Consider the following 18,231-nt stretch of genomic DNA (forward strand, 5'->3'; position numbering starts at 1 on the left):
AAACACTTGGACTCTCCCCAGCTACCAGGTGAGCACGGCACCTTTGTAATGGAGGAGCTGAGATTTGAACTCACGTCTGCTGCTGTCAAAGCAGGTTTACATAAGCACTTGAATGATGAAGAGAATTTTCTGGTTGAATTGAATTGGCAGATGGCAGTAACCCAATCTGAAATTGGGACTGCTGCTGAGGGGACCCACAATCAGTTCCCTCTTCTTGGGGCTCAAGCATTTCAGTGGTTTCTGGGGAGGTGACTGTGCTTGTGCTGTGAGTGACTGATGAGAAGCAGGGTCCCCTCTTCCCAGTCCTCCTGTCATCTTCTCCCTTTGGAAGAAGGAAGTCTTGTGGTTGATAAGTTGCTCTTACTTTTAATCAAAAGGTTCATCTCCAAGTCCTCTTCAAAAGAGGATTCCCTTTCTTCCAGGTGTTCAAAAGACCCAGAGGAGTGCCAAGTGGGGAACAGATCAAGTATCTTCAAAGACAAGGAAGGGGTCACAGCCGTCTTCAGAATTTCCCAGCTGAGACCTGGCCCTCCAAGACGGTTATTAGCACAGTCCTTCGGGACTTTGAGGCACAGATCAAGGGTTCTCGATGGGCTTGTTTGGAAGTTCATAGATGATCTAGGATTGTCAGAGCATCTCAGTCACCTGGGTTTGATCACTTTAAGCAATAAGGGCTGCCTCTGACAGTTTCTCGAAACTGGAGACGCCATGTTACAGCCCAGTGTGTTACTATTCTATCCTGCTAATGAACCGTGTTCCCCGGCTGGCCCTGCGGCCCTTCCTCCTGCTCTCTCTGGCCTCTCTTTCTTCCTGCCTGCTTTCAGGCTCGATGCCAGGTGAACAGCGCATCCTGGGCCTATTCTATCACCTAGCTACAGAGTGAGAGATGAAAAGTGGGCACTGTTTACCTGGCATCTAGAGGGAGGGGCCCTATCAGGTGCTGAATACAGCAAGGAAGGGTGGGGGTGAGGAAGGGGCCAAGAGTTCAAGTTCTTCTGCTGCTGTGTAACCTTAGACAAGCCTTGAATCTTTCTAGGCCTCAGTTTTCTTGTTTGTGAAATGATTATAACATTCTTTATCCTTGTGGGGTCATTTACCTCCTTGTCTGGGATTGGGTGACTGAAGCTGAACCTTTAGGAATAGATGACTACTCATTTAGCCAGTAGCCAAGCAGCCAGCCAGCCATCTATCCATCTTCTCATCAATTTATTTATTTGCCGATCCCCCTTCATGGACCCATATACCCACCCATTTGTCCACCCACTCTTCTCCACCCACCAATTCTCCACCCATTCCTCCATCCATTCATTCTTCCCATGTTCCCATCCATTCACCACCTGTCCATTCTTCCCATCACCCATCTATTCAACATCTACCTACTCAGCTACTCATCTGTTCATTCATCAGTTCATCTGCTCATCCTCAGTCTATCCATTCATGTACCCATCCACCCGCTCATGAGTAATCTAGCCATCTAGCTATTCAGCAAATAGTTATTGAGCACCCACTCCTATTAGGCACTGCTAATTTCTAGGAATGAGTATTTGGGGCTTTTCTTCTGGGACATAATGCATGCAGACAGTGGGTCATAATGAAAGCCAACCCCTGGAAGCAAGGCAAGATGGCAGGTGGAGTGGACAGCATCGTCCTGGTATCACTGGGTTAGAGCCCGTAACACATACATCTACTGAAGCATCCATAGATGGGAATTTCAGCAGACTGCCCATCTATGGAAATGAACTGTGGGTAGCATTCCCAGATATGAGAAGAAAACAGATCATCCAAACAAAAAACCAGGCAGCAAGGCTAAAAGACTCAGAATTATCTTTGCCGTCCTCTTTCCTTTCTTGGTTCTAATTCTTATGGAACTCTATGCTTATGAGCATGGGTGCTGAGACCTCGGTGACAACTGGAGGAGGAGAGGGTGGTCTCGGGCAGTGGGGGTGGGGGGCCAGAGTGCCAGTCTAGTAGGCTCTGAGGTAGCTCAGCATATTTTCCAGAGGTTGGCAGTGGGGTGGGGGCTGCAGACTCAAAGGCAGGGCTATTCACTGCCTACTTTATGCCCCATTAAGTCCCAACTCCTAATAATTTATCAGCAGCAGGCTGGGGTTTACTTATTCATTATTTATGGAGAAAGTGTTTGCTAAGCAAATCAGTAGTTCAAACAGGATCGTGGGGGGTAGGTTTAACCCACTCAAGAAAACCAACCAGAGTGAGAGCCTCATCACGTCCACTGTCCTCGGGCAGATGGAACGGCGGGTGACAGACGGGCACCCTCCAGCCTTAATGGTTCCTGCCACGCAGCTCCAGAAACCTCCACTTTGTCTTAAAATGGTCTCACTCTAAGAAACACATGTCACCCCCTCCTCTGCCCTGTCCGGTCCAAATTTGACAGTTGGCTATCTATTGTCATTTCATTACTGTAATAAGAGCCATCCGCCAGCCCTTGTAAGAATATCTTTTGGGGCAGATGTCAAAACCAGACCCCTTGAACTCCTTCCCTTGTGTGAGATGAATGGGGCTGGCCAGGACTTTTCCCGCCCTGTCTGTCAGTCTATGACAGAGCGGCCTCACCCCCTCCTTTAGAAAAGGTGCCACTTTCCTAAACCCCTACATGTTGCCCAGACGTGAAACCTGGGGCTGTTGTTTGCCCCTGGATTCAGGCACTTCCCTGGCCGTCACTTCCCTTTCCCTCCTGTGATTCCCTGTATGAAGCTATAAAGCCCTTGGCATGTCTCTGTGGGCCCAGGAGGTAGCCGGGGGGAATCACTGCCTCATTGCCCCAGCAGCAGTCTCGGGCCCAGGCCCACTTCCCGCTGGCCACGAGAGACAAGGGTCACATTAAGAGGCCAGAGTGGCGGTAGGCAGGGGCCTGGTCACATGGGGCAAGGGTCTCATCAGTCTTCCAAAGAAAACTCTTGAAGGATTTTTACTGGGGGGTAAAATGTCTGGAGTGAACAGACCCTGCTGCCCATGCACCGGACAGGGATAGCAATCACGGCCTGAAATTGGCAACTCGGGAAAAAATGCCTATCAGTGTTTGCTAAGTGGAAAAAGAGGTGATACCGGCTGGGGAGAGAAATGTCATTTTCAGGCTGCCAGAAAGCGTGTTAATATACACTATGGAGAACCCATAAAACCCATAATCTAATTCTTCTGAGCTGCCTTGCTGAAGTAATTTATGAAATTGCCTCTGAGAACCTTGACATTTTGCTTCTAATTTGTATAGAGATGCTGTTTTGTTGGCCCAGTCTGGCGGCGTGCATATCAACTTTGAAGGCTCTTTCCCGGCCCCAGATGCTGAAGACCTGTGTCCACAACTGAAATGTTCAAAAGCCGCTTTGTTAATAAATCATGTATCCATTCATTTGTTCTTCCACGCATACGACACAGACATGAAACTCAGCAATCATTGTACCAAGTGGAAAGGTCTTCTAAAGGGAGGTGTGCGAAGTGTCCACAGGACGTGATGAGAACTCGTAGAGAAGTGAGATGGGCTATTTCCTGAGGAATAAGACATTTTGGAAGAAATGGGGAATGGAGAAGGGGTCTTCCTGGTGGAGGGAACAGTATAGGCAAAGGGAAGAAGGTAGGAGAAAGAAGATGCCACATTTGGAAAAGCACCAATAGTTCAGTTGGCTTGGAACAGATGATGCCAACTGGGGGGGGGGGGTATCCAGGGCACCAAAGTGTGAGGTCCCTTGACCCTCAGAGATGACGAATTGTAATAGTAAGAGTGGACAGTCACTGAGTCTTACTGTATGCCAGGCACTGTGATGAGCCTGTTGTCCAAGATCACAGCCACCCTGAGAGGTGAATATAATTATCTGTTCCCATTTTCCAGATCAGTCTCTGTCTTTTGCTTTTGCTAGAACAAAACACTATAGTCTGGGTGCCTTTTGAACAGCAGACATTTATCTGTCACAGTTCTGGAGGCTGGGAAGTCCAAGATTAAGGCGTGGACAGATTCAGTGTCTGGTGAGAGCCCGCTTCTCCATTCAGAGATGGCTGTCTTATCACTGCCACCTCACATGATGGAAAAGGCAAGGGAGCTCTCTGGTGTCCCTTTAATAAGGGCACCGATCCCATCATGACCTAATTCCACTCCACCCTCACAACCTAATCACTTCCCAAAGGCCCCGCCTCAATGCCATCCGCATAGGGGATTACATTTCAATGTATGAATTTGGGGGATGCAAACATTCTGTCCCTTATAGGTTCCAAGGAGTTTTGTGGCTTGTCTGGGGCTCCCTGAGTGTGAGCAGCTGAAGTTGAGCAGGTGACTCTGGTGAAAGTCACAGAGATACAGAAGCAGGTTCTAGTCTTGGCAGCAGGGGCAGCGACACCACGTACTGGCTCCAGGGTTCGGGTTAGACCCTGAACCTTTATTTCCTTGATGTACAATGAGACCAACTGTAGCCACCCGCCCGCACTGTGACTGTGGCTTCCACAGTGGTGGGGAGAGGACAGGATAGGGACATGAGGTTAGGACGCTGGTTCCGAGCTGTGAAGAATGAATGGTCTGGCTGGTCCTAACTTTTCCCGTCTGCATCCCAGCCCCAGGCCTGGGCACCGCCTCCCACCAGCCTCCCAGAGCATCCCCTTGGATGTCCGGGTGGCTGGGTCTTTCCTTGTTAAGATCTCTGCATCTTTGCCCTTGAAGCTTTGTAGACAGAAGCTGGAGGGCCTGGGATGGGGGGTTTAAGAAGGCCTGTGAAGGCAGGATTGACCAGCGAAACATCGGGAAGGTGTTCTCTTGATGCCCTGAGGTTAAGAGCTTTCGGGGGAAAAAAGAACCCCAGATGAACTCGAGTGATGATTTTTGTCCCTCTCTGAGGAATCGGCACACACTTACATTTTGTTCCTGCACCTTTTAAATTGTGTCTTGGGGACTGACAGGACTTTCAATTGAAACAGATTACCAAAGCAAGGCTGGGTGACTAATGGAAATATTTGTGATAAGACTACATGAAGTTTTCATCTTCCCCATGAAGATGCGGCATTGTCACATGACAACCTTTAAGGGCACGAAACCTGTGTTTTTAATCTCTCTGGACATTTATTTTCTGTTTTTTATAAATGATGGAGAGGTGAGGTCAGCACCTGGGGTGACTTGCTTTCTATCTATGAGAGGCAGGAGAAAGCTGTTAACAAAAACGTGAAATTGAATCTCACTGAGCGTGGGGTCTCATCCGCCTCTGGTTCTTTAGAACCACTGTGCTGTCCGGTTATGCACAAATGGAGGGCTCTGTGGGCATTCGGAAAAGGACCACGCTTTCTTCCGTGCTGGGGAAAACCCAGTGGCCGTCTCAGAGATTTCATTTCCCTGGTGATGCTCACTGTAAAAGTGTGACCCCAACCAGAAGATCTGATATTCATTTATTTTGCTGTTGTCTCTTTCTCTTTATTCTCTTCTTATGACCTCCATGACTTTGTACTTTGAGGTCCACCAATTAGCCACAGTAGCCAATATTTATCAGGTACTTCTATAGTATGTTCCAGGCACTAACCTTTTATGTGTTCTATCTGTGAGGATAGGATAAGCTTAGGCTGCAGTGACAGACAACCCTAATCTCTGTGGCTCACTCAGCCTGTGTTTCCCACACAAAGTTTGCCTTAGGTTGGGCAATGCTCCAGACCAGCTGTCTTCCATGCAGTCACTCAGGGATCCAGGATATCCCGATCTTGTGGCTCCATCTAGCATCATGTGGCCTCCGTGGTCACAGAGGCACAAAATAAGAGAGACTGCAGATTCAGCAAAGAGCTTCTCAGTACCCCAACCAAGAAGTTTCCAGGGGTCACTTTTCATTGGCTGGAACTGGTCACATGGCTCTGCATCACTGTGGAGAGACAGGGACATGAAGTGTCCTATGGGCCTGGGAGGGGGCACTATGGAGCAGAATTTCGCTTTGTCCCTTTCTTGCAAATTTTTTCTAATTTAACCCCCTCACACACACACCCATGCCTGTGAGGGGTGAGAGAGGCTGTGTGCTAGTTCTACAGTTGGCATGACCATCCCTGCATTGCTGTCCCCAACTCCAGTCACCAAAAACACCCATAGATAGATATAGATGTACATGTTAATGCAAAGACACTGCTCCACACAGATGCGCAGACATAAATATGCACGCACACATATGGCACAGAAATCCACTTGCATGTGTGTGTATATGTTCATGTGCATGCAAACATGCAGAGAGGCGCTTGCATCCATAGAAACAAGAATACACACATACATTTCCATATGCACAGACATATGTCATGCCTGTGGCTTTCGATCCAGCTATAGTGACCCTCTGTGTGGTGGCAGCAGGTCAGGTGACTTCCCCCGGTGGCCCTGTCCAAGCCTGTGGTCTGTAAGGAAGGCATGCTAAAGCAATTTGAGATTTGCCTCACTGGGATAAACATTGGTCCAGCTAATTCAGTGCCAAGGGCCTGAATTCAGTGCTTGGGAAGGCTGTGTTGGAGTGTGCATAGGAATTTAGGCAGAGGATCGTGGAGAGGGAAAGGTAGGGGACTTACAAGAATGTAAGACCGACAATGCTTCCACGTGTGGGTTGTGGCAAGTCTGGCTTGGGTGTGTCCTACCCTGGAGCCACTGTCCAGTCTGGGGTGGTGGCGGGCAGCGCAACCTGTCTCCACTGTTGTATAATACAGGATGGCAGATGAGCTCATGGCCTACGTTTGCACTGGCCCCAGTTCTCTCTCCTTTGCCCTCATCAGCCCAAGTTTGTCCCAGGCAGAGCTCTGTCCCTGCCCCTGCATGCGACCTTTACTGACACTTTTCATGTGTACTGCCTGCCTTGTCCAACAGAGTCGGTCTCCCCACACCTAGCCCAAGGCCTGGTAGGGGAGGGGCTCTGGGAGTGCTGGCTCGATGCAGGCATGGATGGATGCATGGTTAAATGAATAAATGAATGAATGAGCTAGTGAATAAATGGAAAATCCACCTGGCCTTGACCATACCCAACTCCCAATGCAGAGGGACATGGTGCAGAATTGTACAGCTCTTTCTAGTTCTAGCAGCTCAATTTGTTGACCTCACCTCAATTTCTTTTATTTTATTTTTATTTTTTAAGAGAGGCAGGGAGAGAGAGACAGGACCATCAAGCTGCTCCTGTATGTGCCCTGACTGGGCAATTGAACTGGCAACCTCTGTGCTTTGGGACGATGCTCCAACCAACCAAGCTATCCGGCCAGGGCTTAATTTCTTCTTTATTTTCAGAGAGACAGAGAGAGAGGAAGGAAGAGAAAGGGGAAGGGGAGGGAAAGCACTCACTTGTTGTTCCCCTCAGTCGTGCACTCATTGGCTGCTTCCCACGTGTGCCCTGACCGGGGATCCAACCTGCAGCCTTGTTGTTTTAGGACAACGGTCTTAACCGACTGAAACCAGCCAGGGCGAGCCACCTCTATTTCTCAGAGAATAGCTCAACAAACATTTTCTGTAAAGGGCCAGACAGTAAATATTTTTGGCTTTGCCATACGGGCTCTGTCTCAACTTTTCAATTCTGCCATTGTAGTGCTGTCAGCCGTAGACAACATGCAAACACAGCGTGTGGCCCTGTGCCAATAAAACATTATCTGTGGGCACAGACATTTGAATTTCATATAAGTTTTACATCATAAAATATCATTCTTCTTTTGAGTTATTTTAACCTTTTTCTAAAAGGTGTAAAAACTAATCTTAGCTCGTGGGCTGTACAAAAACAGGAAGTGGGCCGGATTGGGCCCCGTTGTAGGAGCCTGGCTCTAGTATGTTTGTGTCAATATACTCTTGCTAATTCCCTGCAAAATATTGCGGACAATGGGTGAGTTGGGCGTGTGCCGGGGTCGCCTGGTGCCAAAGGCTCGTTCAAAAAAGAGGGGAGCAATGGAAAGACCAGGAGCTTTGGGAAAACTGGCAACAGATCCCCCTCCTGGGTGAGAGGGAGCCCGGGTAGGTTGTTCATTCCCACCAGTCTTTGCTTTGTTGGTAAACAGTAGGGGGAACCGTTCCCCCAAAGAGCACAAGGCTCCTCTCAGGAGCTTAGAAAACATTGGCTCCCCCACCCCTGAGGGCCTGTTCTTTCTCCTTCCCAAAGAGGCTGTGGAGCTCAGTAGTTGAGAACAAGACAATGGTGTCCGATAGACTCAACGTAGAATGCCAGTTCTGCTCCTTACATTTCGGCTGCATGAGCTTAGCAAGTGACATCACCTCTCTGAGTCTCAGTGTCCTCATCCGTGGAATAGGAATTGCAACTCCTTTGTTGGGTTGAGTTTAGTACAACTAAATGAGATTCTTCATGTAAAACCCTTGGCAGAGGGGTCATGAGAGGGTTCAACAAATGGTGTTCATTGTTCTTAGGAGGCAGCATGGTTCCGTGGCTGCAAACATGAGACTTAGCCTCAGACAGGTCTGGTTTCAAGCCAGGCTGTGCCACTCGAAGCATGACCTTGGGAAATCCCATCATCCTTCTGCATTTTGGTATCACTGTATGTCCCATGAAGGTGGTGGACCCAGTGATCTCTTAATGCTAGTCTATAACCCGAATTCTAGAAATTTCTATACCTGTTCTCTTTCCCCATGGCCAGGTTGGTTCCATGCTCAGGTGCATTCCCAGCTTCCCCTAGACAGAGGACTCCCCTCCCCCTTTTCTCCTTCTGCCCTTCCTCTCCCTCCCCCCTACCTCATCATCTCCATTCACCCTCCTGGGCCCTGGGTCCCCTGGGTGGAAAGGACACAGCCATTGGGGGTTATGTACATGACATGTCTTCCTGCCCCTTCTTCCCTGACCAGCCACACAGTTATTTTAAAAACTTGATAGTAAACTGTCTTCCTCATGAGGGAATTAACTTTTCCAGGGAGAGGGTTGCTACTGGGGCTTTTGAGCGACACCCGTCACTCTGTGTGCCCAGAATGTGCGAAACCCTGAGTGGAAGACAGAGCAAACATTGCTTCCTGCCCTCCGAGAGCCTCAGCCGGAGAAGCGTAGGAGCGAGTCTGAGCTCCGTGGAGTGGAATTTGGTTCAGACTCTATTTTCTCATTTCAGTCTGTCTCCAGTTCAATATTTTCCAAACTGTAGCATCAACGTGTGTCTGGTTCCATTTCAGTCTGACTCAGATGTGCTTTTTTTTTTTCTTCTCATTTTTTCTCATTTTACAAAAGTAACACGTGTTTGTGGGAGAAAAATTAGAAAGGAGAGATAAGCAATGAAGGGGGAAAAATCTTGCAAAAAAGCTCGTAATCCCACTACCCAGAAATAGTTCTCCTAACACCCTCCAAGTCGGTCTTCTGTGTGGATTTTTTAATGCATATAAACTAGGTGGTGTGTATATATTTTTTTAAAAGATAGGAATTCAGTCTACTGTTGGGATTTTTTTTTAACATGATTCTGCTCAGGGAGCAACAAGAATGAATATGTTTAGATAGCCAACCCTGAAGGGCAGGGCTAGTGGTCAGTTTGGTTTTTTGATGCTTCATGGAGCCTGAAGCAGGGAAGTGTCTGGAAGCTTCAAGGCTGCCGTGAACTGGTTGGGCTCCTGGCCAATTTCATGCGCTAAGCCAGTCGAGGAAAGACCTGACTTGTCACAACCGCAGGTCTTCCAGCTGCCGTGGACAACGGCAAGAGGAAGGTGGTAGGAGTCGTTCATCCTCCATTCCTCCGTTCACTCCTCCCAGGACATCACCTAAGCAGCCCCCTGGGCCAGGCCAGCTGTGCACTGTGCACTGGACTCGCAGGCCCTCTCAGGTGAGCCGGCCCTCTCAGGTGAGCCGGCCCCTTTTCAGCCTGCCTTGCTTCTCTCTGGCTGACAGCTGGGAGTTCCCAAACAGAAGCAGCAAGTGGACAAGGTGGCCAACATAGACTGACCCTGCATTTGGAGGGTAGAAGGAAAGGCCTAGAATGGGTGGGTGGGCGGGGCCCTCCGCAAAGCTCAATGGACAAACAAGGGTTTTCGGAATCAGGCCGTCTGAGTTGGGGTCGACCAGTTTCTCCTTGGCTAGACCGTCTTCCCAAGGGCTCTCATGAAATCCTGGAAAGAGGTGGTGATTCGAGGCCTGGACTGAGATCCTGACCCTGACGCCTGCTGCCTGGGCCTCGGGCTGGTTACCTGACCTTCCTGCACATGAACTGCCTCATCCGTACACAGGACCTCCTCTCCTAGGGAGACTGGCGTCGCTAGTCGCTGGTTCTCAGGCGAGGGCCCATGGGGAGAGCCCCAGGAACAGAGGAGGGGATCTCTGTTAGGGGCTAGGATTTAATGCCTTCCTAACCCTTACTTGCTAAACTTTTTAAAACAAAAAACAAAAAGCAGAGGCCTCAACCTCAGATCATTGGGCAAGCCATAGTGCGAAGCTAGAATTGAATTTTTGTTTTTTAATGTGTTCGTTTTCATTGTATTTATTTTTTACATGGGGGGGGGGGTAGAGATTCTGGCTTTCTACCTGATAATGATAGAAGGTAATGATAGGAAGGTTTTTTTTGTTTGTTTGTTTGTTTTATTCATTTTAGAAAGGAGAGAGAAAGAGAAGAGAGAGACAGAGAAGAAAGGGGGGAGGAGCAGGAAGCATCAACTCCCATATGTGCCTTGACCAGGCAAGCCAGGGTTTCAATCCAGCAACCTCAGCGTTTCCAGGTCGATGCTTTATCCACTGCACCACCACAGGTCAGGCAGGTTTTTTTTTTTTTTTTTTTTTAAATCCACTTATTTTTCAAAGGCAGCGCCTCTAAGGAAAACCATTAGCAAGTGTTAAGTGATATGAGTTGGCCAATCCGAGAACCATGGTGGTTCCGGAATGATTGCAGAGTGAGGAAGGCCAAATGCGGTCTGTCCTCTGACCCTTAGGAGATTCTGGGAGAATATGTTGCAGAGTTAGGAAGAAGCATGTCCCAGGATGTCCCTGGACAAGACCAGGAAGAGCAAGGTCTTGGATGGTGGCCGGACCATGCCATGCGACCAGAGGCAGAGGACTGGCCAGGTTACCTGGGTGTCCTCCCTGCAGCCAGCTGGAGGCCCGCACCTCCCCAGCTGGCTGTCCGTGCCCTTGGGACATTCCTTCCCTCGTAAAGCCCAGCCCAAAGAGGGCAGAATGTCACCAGATGCCCAGAAGCATGGGTCACAGCAGCAGGAGCATCCTGTCATGGGAAGAACCCCCATCCTAATCCCCAATGTGCCCAGAGCAGCCAATCCTTGGCCGCTGCACTTAGCCAAGTTGGGATCTGGCTCTGGAGAGAAGAACCCAGTAAGTCTGGGAGTCTGAGTGGCCTTTGCCCTCCCCACTTCTCAGAACTTCACAGCAGTCCGAAGGCTGGAAGGGGGCAGGAGGCATGAGAGCCTCAGCCAAAACTCAGCCTGGCTCCCCTGGGCCACAGGCTCCTGCTCTGCGGATTTCCATGCCTGGCCGGCTCCTGTCATCTGCTAGGGACACGAACCTTCCCCAACCGCCCCCTCTACCTAATGGAACTCTGTAACTCTTCCTTTCCTGGACGCGTGTCGGGCTAAGCAGGTGGCACACGGCTGGCATTCCTCCCGGGCTTTCTGGTATTTCCCATTTGTATAGGAAGCTAACCTGGCACTTTTTATTATAAAGCCCCAGCATCCCAAGGTTTAATACCTTGGGTGTTAGATGCATGAACGGCTTGGAAGTTCAAGATCACCTACAGCTGGGATTTGATGGAGCATGTAGCTTGTCGCCCGGAATGGGATTTATTTGCTCAAGGGCGGGGGAGAGAGCGGAGGGCAATTAAATGATTTTTTTGTGGGGTGGTTTGTTTTTTTTTTTTTTTTTTTTTTTAGTTTTTAAAGGTGGGGAATGCTTAGAAGCCAGCAAGTATAAATTCTTTCTGATGGGACCCAGTGTTTTTAAAATAAACATCTGACTTTAAAACCGGCTGGCTGCCGTGGGAGCCCACAACAGGCAGAGCTGCGAAGCCATGTAAGGTCATATTTCTCACTGGTTCTGAGGATTAGGATGCGGGCATCTTTGGCAGGCCGTCATTCAGCCCACCCCACCCACAGTTACAGATGTGGGGACTGGGAGCATCCTCCCTTGAGTCCCCAAGGCCAAGGAGGCCCAGAGGCGCAGCGCTGGGCTGATAGTTTGTCTTCAGAGGTGGCTGCCCCCCCCCCTCCCCCCGCATACACACACACTTCCCACCATTCACACCAGCCTGGGTGCTGGGCTTCGTAGTGCAGAGTTCGGAGGAGAGAAAGGAAGTGGCCGCCGCGAGCTTCCAGATTTCTGACCCAGCCACTGTTTCTGCAGAATGAGTCAGTTTGGACAGAGGCCCTTGGAGATAAACCTTCTGGATGGTTTTATTTCATTGCTTCTGACAGTCTCTTTAAGGCCAGTTTGCAACAAATGGCTTACCCTGGCTGTGCCATCTTGGCCCAAAGGCTCCCTGTGTCACCGGGATATGGGGTCAACAGACAGCTTTATGCCAGCTGCCTGGGGCCAGGGCTGGGAGGGGGTGGTAGGCTGCAGAATCCATGAGAAAGTCCCTGTCCTTGCTCCTCCTCTTGGAAAAACATGATCTTTGTTGCAGAGAGAGCTACTGAGAGGGAGGGAGTGCATGTGCATGCGTGCATTTGTGTGCGTGCATACTGTCACTGCTCCACAAGCTAGAGAGGCACTAAGTATATCCTTGAGTCACTAACACACCTTCTCCTGACCTCCAGACTGACACTGCTACCGGGGCCAGCAGGCCCCATTAATCTTCATTGCTGTAGGTGTTGTTCATGGTGACATTGCAGCTACCTCTGCGAGGGCCCACGCCGCGCCAGCGTCTCAGAGGAAGTTCAGCGATGCTGGGGGCTGAGAGCATAAGCTCCGGAGCCTGGCTGCCTGGGTTTCAATACTGGCTCCGCTTAATTGCTCTGAGCCCAGTGGCCAGCGCTGTGCTGGCTTGTGGCACACACGTCAGTTCTGTCTGCTGTTGCACTTTGTATAAATTCAGTGTGAGTCTGGTGTGTCTGGCTTCTTTTGCTCAACATGTTAATGAACTTCACTTTATTTACTTATTTTTTGCAGTTAGCAATGGTCTGTTTACTAGGGTACAGAATGAATGCAGTATTTTGTTATGTGGGTCTATCACAATTTGTCCATTTTTCAGTTGATGAACATTTGGGTTGTTTCCAGTCTGGGGTTGTTACAAATAGATTGCTATTAACCTTCTGGAACATTCTAGTACATTCTGGTACATGTCTGTGGGTGAAGATGAGTGCACATACCTGTTGGGTAGAGAGAGGACTTGCTGGTTGGAGGTGATTTGTAGAATTCATGTAGTAGATGCGCCCAGTGGTGGCCATACTATTTGTACCCCACCACTCAGTGCTTGTGACTCCAGGCACCACAGGAAACGAGAGAAGCAGAGACCTCAGCAGCCACTGCTGGAAAGGCGGGTGTGTGCCGGACAGGAGACAGGGATGGATGACTGAAGCTAGTGACTTGGATGTGGTTTTCCTGAGCGGGACAGTGGGGCAGCCTCGGAGCCCGTTGCAGTTGTTTGCTCTGCCGTCCGCAGCGGGAACCATGTTTTCTTGGCTCTGGCCCATGATGAGTGTGGGTAGCTGTTCAGGAACCAAGTATCCAGGGTAGGGAATCCACCCACAGTCCCCACCATCTGAATATTTAAATGTCAATATGGTTGATTGGCTGTGCAGCCCACCCCACCTCCAGCTCTCCGCCAGAGGGATGATGGCCTCGTGGCCTTGAGTCATCATGGCTGATTTACTGGGCACCTGAGACAGGTGAATCAGACTCCCTGTGAGTCAGCTACCCTGGGCATCTCACCTTAAGCGGGTGAAGAAGTGAATCTTAGTCAAAGACTATGGGCTGGCATTTTGGGTGGGTAAATGGATGAATCTCTCTAAATAATAGAGGTGATGTGTATATTATATATAATTTATATACATCTGCACAAGTGTGTATATATTGATCATTTACTAACTCTCATGGTAGCTAGCATTTCCTGAGTCCGCATATGTGTTAGGCATAGAGCGTGGCCTGGACCTTTACACACCTACTTCCATGTGATTCTCCTAAGAAACCTAGAAAACAGGAACTGATGACTGAATTTTACTAACATGGAAACTGAGGCTCCGAGGGGTGAACTCACCCACCCAGGGTTACACAGCCAGTAGCTGACAAGCCAGTATTCTTAACCATAGCATCTAACTCTAGGCCTCTGTTCTCCTGACCCCTGTGCCAGACATGGTACCAAGTTCCACTTCTCATTCTGTCCTCCTGCTGACTCTACAGGGTGGGTATCAATAATAATCCTTTAATAGGTGAGAAAATCGAAAGCCAGAGAGGTGAAGTAACCCACACAAAGACACACAGTAAGTAGGGAACAGAGTTGGATTTTAGACTGAAACCCTTGGATATCAGAGCTCTGACTCCAAGTACTCTATGCTCGCCAAGTCTAGCACACCGCAAGGGCTCAGTGAATACTAAAGGAATGAATAAAATGCCTACAGTCTTTCAGCAGAACAGTCATAGATTAAAGGGAGATTCAAGCTCTTCTTCTGACGTAGTTGGAATATGAATTCCCCTAATGCCATTTCCAGCTTCTTTCAGCCAACATTGGACGCTAAGAGCTAGACATGGCGCCAGGGGCTGGGGATGCTCTGGTGGATCTAGAACTCATTCATTCACTCATTCATTCATTCACTCATTCTGTCATTCACTCAATGCCTGGTCTGTATATGCCAGGAATTGGGCTCACTTCGGGGGAGAAGGACAGATGAGCATGCCAGCAACTAAATGAGAAGGTGTTACTGTTACTGTGTAATGTCCTTTTCATCTCGTCATTCATCTTAAACCACTGGTCCTGCAAATGAACTCAATGAGGCTGAAAATAGTTTGAAAAACCCTCTCTCTAGACAGGAGTCTGGTTTGGGGGTGGCGGGGGAATATTATTAGTGTTTACACACTTCTAAGAGCTTGAATGCATCCTTTGCTGATGGTAATTAGTAGACATCAGCTACCGCTTTGCTTGTCTTTTATCACTGTCCCCAGAAACCACGGCTCCCGGCAAGCGGGAGCGGCTGGGACGAGTGGCCAGGAGAGTGCTGTCTGAGTGGTGTCTGAGGACTCCGTCCATACACTGTTGGCTTAGGCACAGCTTTCTGTCTGAGACCACGGGATAGATGGAACATGGTTACATTCTGCAGGTGTCCTTGGATGCTGGCAGGCGATGGCAAATATCCCGAAAAACCCAGGCGAACTTGCTCCCAGACCCGCCTCCCAGAACCAGTGCTGAGGTCCATTCCCAGGATTGTTATCTCATGGGATTAGTAGGGACACGTCCACAAGTCCACTCTATTCCATGCCGCTTCCAATAACTGTGGGTGTCACCCTGCTCTTGACAATTGCCAACAATTTCTCTTGTCCTCTTGCTTTTCAGCCTCTGTAAGGGACGGACCCTCTACTCGGTGGTGCGGGATGCCAAGATCGTCTTGGACGTCAATAAAACCAGACAGATTGCCCAAGAAATTGTGAAGGTACTATAGGGTCTGGCGCTCCCTCCCCGAACCTCAGAAAGACCCTGTCCCCTTCTGAGACTCATGCTCCGGCTTGTGACCAAGAGTCTGGGCTTAAAGGAAATTAGACTTGACTTGAAAAATATCAGGCCATGTATATGTAAGAATTTTGCTAAGCTACAATCATTAGGGATGGTCTATCAGTGTTTGGTTTCTGTCTAGTTCCTCATCATCATGATGATTGGACATGTACAGGGACCACCAGCAAGGGAGCATTCTCTCTGTTAGGATCCTTTGCCCCTCAAATCCTTGAATTCCCAGGTGTATTCACCATCATCCTCTTTAGCTCCTGGGAAACATCAAATTGTTGGGTGCTGTTTGGGATTAAAACAAACAGGAATGTCCTGGGATTGCTGACAGGGGCCTTATTAGTCAATGTATTTGGTCTTTTATTTCCATTGGATGTGTCAGGATTGACGTGTGAGAAGAAGTAAAAATGTAACTCCTCATAAAGGCAATTAAAAAAAATCTAAGCCCTGGCTGGTTGGCTCAGTGGTAGAGCATTGGTCCAGCATGTAGATGTCCTGGGTTCGATTCCTGGTCAGAGCACACAAGAGAGGTGCCCATCTGCTTCTCCACCCCTCCCTACCCTCCCCCTTCTTCTCTCTCTCTCTCTGTCTCTTTTTTTCTCTCTCTCTCTTCCCCTCCTGCAGCCATAGCTAGATTAGAATGAGTTGGCCCCAGGTGCTGAGGATGGCTCCATGGCCTCTCCCTCAGTCACTAAGTTGCTGAGCAACAGAGCAACACCCCAGATGGGCAGAGCATTGCCCTCTAGTGGGCTTGCTGAGTGGATCCTGGTTGGGGCGCATGTGGGAGGATGTTTCTCTGCCTCAACCTGCTCTCACTGAATAAAGGGGGAAAAAAATCTAGACATTCATTCACTCTTGGGCTAGACCTTCAGTAGCTTCTTCTTCATGTTCTTGATGATGTCATGATACATCCCTAGAGGAACATAGTGCATTCAACAGCAGCATGAGTTACATAGACACAGGGAACAGGTCCCCTGCAGGGGAGTTTTTTTTGTTTTTTAAGTGGGAGTGTCTCCTCCCAGACCTGCTGAATCAGCAGGGGGAGAGAGAGAGAGAGAGAGAGAGAGAGAGAGAGAGAGAGAGAGAGAGACAGGGAGACAGGAACATCCATCTGTTCCTGTATGTGCCCTGACCGGATACCAAACCAACAATCCCTGTGCTTCAGGATGATCCTCCAATGAACCAAGCCATCCGGCCAGGGCCAGAGGAGTTTTTTTTTAAGAGGAAGTAGGGGAAGACAGAGAATGGAAATCCTTCCTCTGAGGACCTCATCTCAGGTTTGTCCCCACCCTTTTTCATCTTAAGAGGTCCTCCTTTGTTTCTAACTCAAGAAGTGGAAGAGGTAGAGGTAGATGGAGTTGGGTCTGCAGGGGTCTGAAGGTGTGGCAGACTTGTTTTTTGGGGACCCTGCCTGTCCCCACTCGGCCAGGCCTTTCCCGAGCCCCCCTGTGAGCCTTTGCATTTGGGCCCCACCTTGCAGCGGTGCAGTGTGGTCTCACTGACAAAGCACGGAGTGTGACCCACGAACCCAGCCAGCCAGGGTGGCAGTGGGAATGCAGATTTCCCCTGACCACTCCCCACTTCCTTGGCCCCTGCAGGGCATGGGCTACCTCCACGCCAAGGGAATCCTTCACAAGGACCTCATGTCCAAGAACGTCTTCTACGACAACGGCAAAGTGGTGATCACAGACTTCGGACTCTTCAGCATTTCCAGGGTGCTGCAGGCTGGCAGGTGAGAGGCGGTGGCGGGGCCAGAGGGGGGGGTTCTTGACAATGGTTGGGGGTGGGGGAGACATCCCAAATGGCTTTAGTGACCTAGACGTGGTGTTAGGCCTGAGATCACTTAGCTGCTAAGTGGTGATGCAGTACTGACATCCAGGTCCTGTTCTGATTCCCCTGTGACCTGACTTGCAGATGGTGCCTTCGAGTGGGCACGGAGCATCTCCATATCCAGCAGAGCCCTTGCCTTTGAGGACCCTCCCCTTATTCCAGCTGCTCACCTGGACATGGGAATCACCCAAGAGCCTTGGTCAAAGTTTTCTTATGAAGTCATTAATTTCAGTAGAGCAGGGGACTGAAAGTCAGGCCTACCCAGGGCTCAGCTTGGCTCTGCCACTTATTAACAGCGACTTGAGTCAAGTCGTGGAGCGTTTCTGAACTTTAGTTTTCGAGCCTGCTAGAGAATGATGGATAGGGTTGTGCCTGCCTCCAGGGTCCTTGTGCGGATAAAACCAGGTAACACATCAAGCACCCAGCGCAGTGCCTGGAGCGCTGGAAACTCTACAGATTATTGCTGCTGCGAAGTTGTTGTAATTAGTATTAATTTGCATATACCCCTTCAGTATCACACAGGACAATTATTAACCACTAGTGAGTAATTAACTCTCTGGCACCTCTCACCCTAGAGCAAGCAGCCCGGAGACCGTGTGAAAAGCCGCTTGATCCCGAGTAAACAACCCATAATTCAGAAGGTCTACCCTCTGTGACTTTCAATTTGGAACGTGTGTAACCCTGCGTGTTTTCTCTAATCACGCCCTGTGTAACAAGCGGTGTGCCTCTTCAGAAAGGTGGCATCACGGTCTGAGACCTGTGTCTGACTTTCCCTTCTTCCCAGAATATTCTTGTTTATTGGGCTACGTCCTTTATCTCATATCAACCTTAGCTTAAATTTTACCAAAA

The 18,231-nt window shown here is 49.3% G+C and overlaps 1 protein-coding gene across 1 annotated transcript in view; it reads left to right on the top strand.

Annotated features, from left to right (window-relative positions):
- The window catches only part of KSR2 (kinase suppressor of ras 2), a 301,392-nt gene that overhangs the window by 265,397 nt on the left and 17,764 nt on the right, over positions 1-18,231 (top strand). The window contains exons 15-16 of the mRNA XM_066370811.1: positions 15,388-15,484; positions 17,151-17,284. Coding sequence (XP_066226908.1) covers positions 15,388-15,484; positions 17,151-17,284 — 231 coding nt within the window. The remainder of the gene's footprint in view (positions 1-15,387; positions 15,485-17,150; positions 17,285-18,231) is intronic.

Source organism: Saccopteryx leptura, chromosome 2 (genome assembly GCF_036850995.1).
Source record: "Saccopteryx leptura isolate mSacLep1 chromosome 2, mSacLep1_pri_phased_curated, whole genome shotgun sequence".
Taxonomy (NCBI): Eukaryota; Metazoa; Chordata; class Mammalia; order Chiroptera; family Emballonuridae; genus Saccopteryx; species Saccopteryx leptura.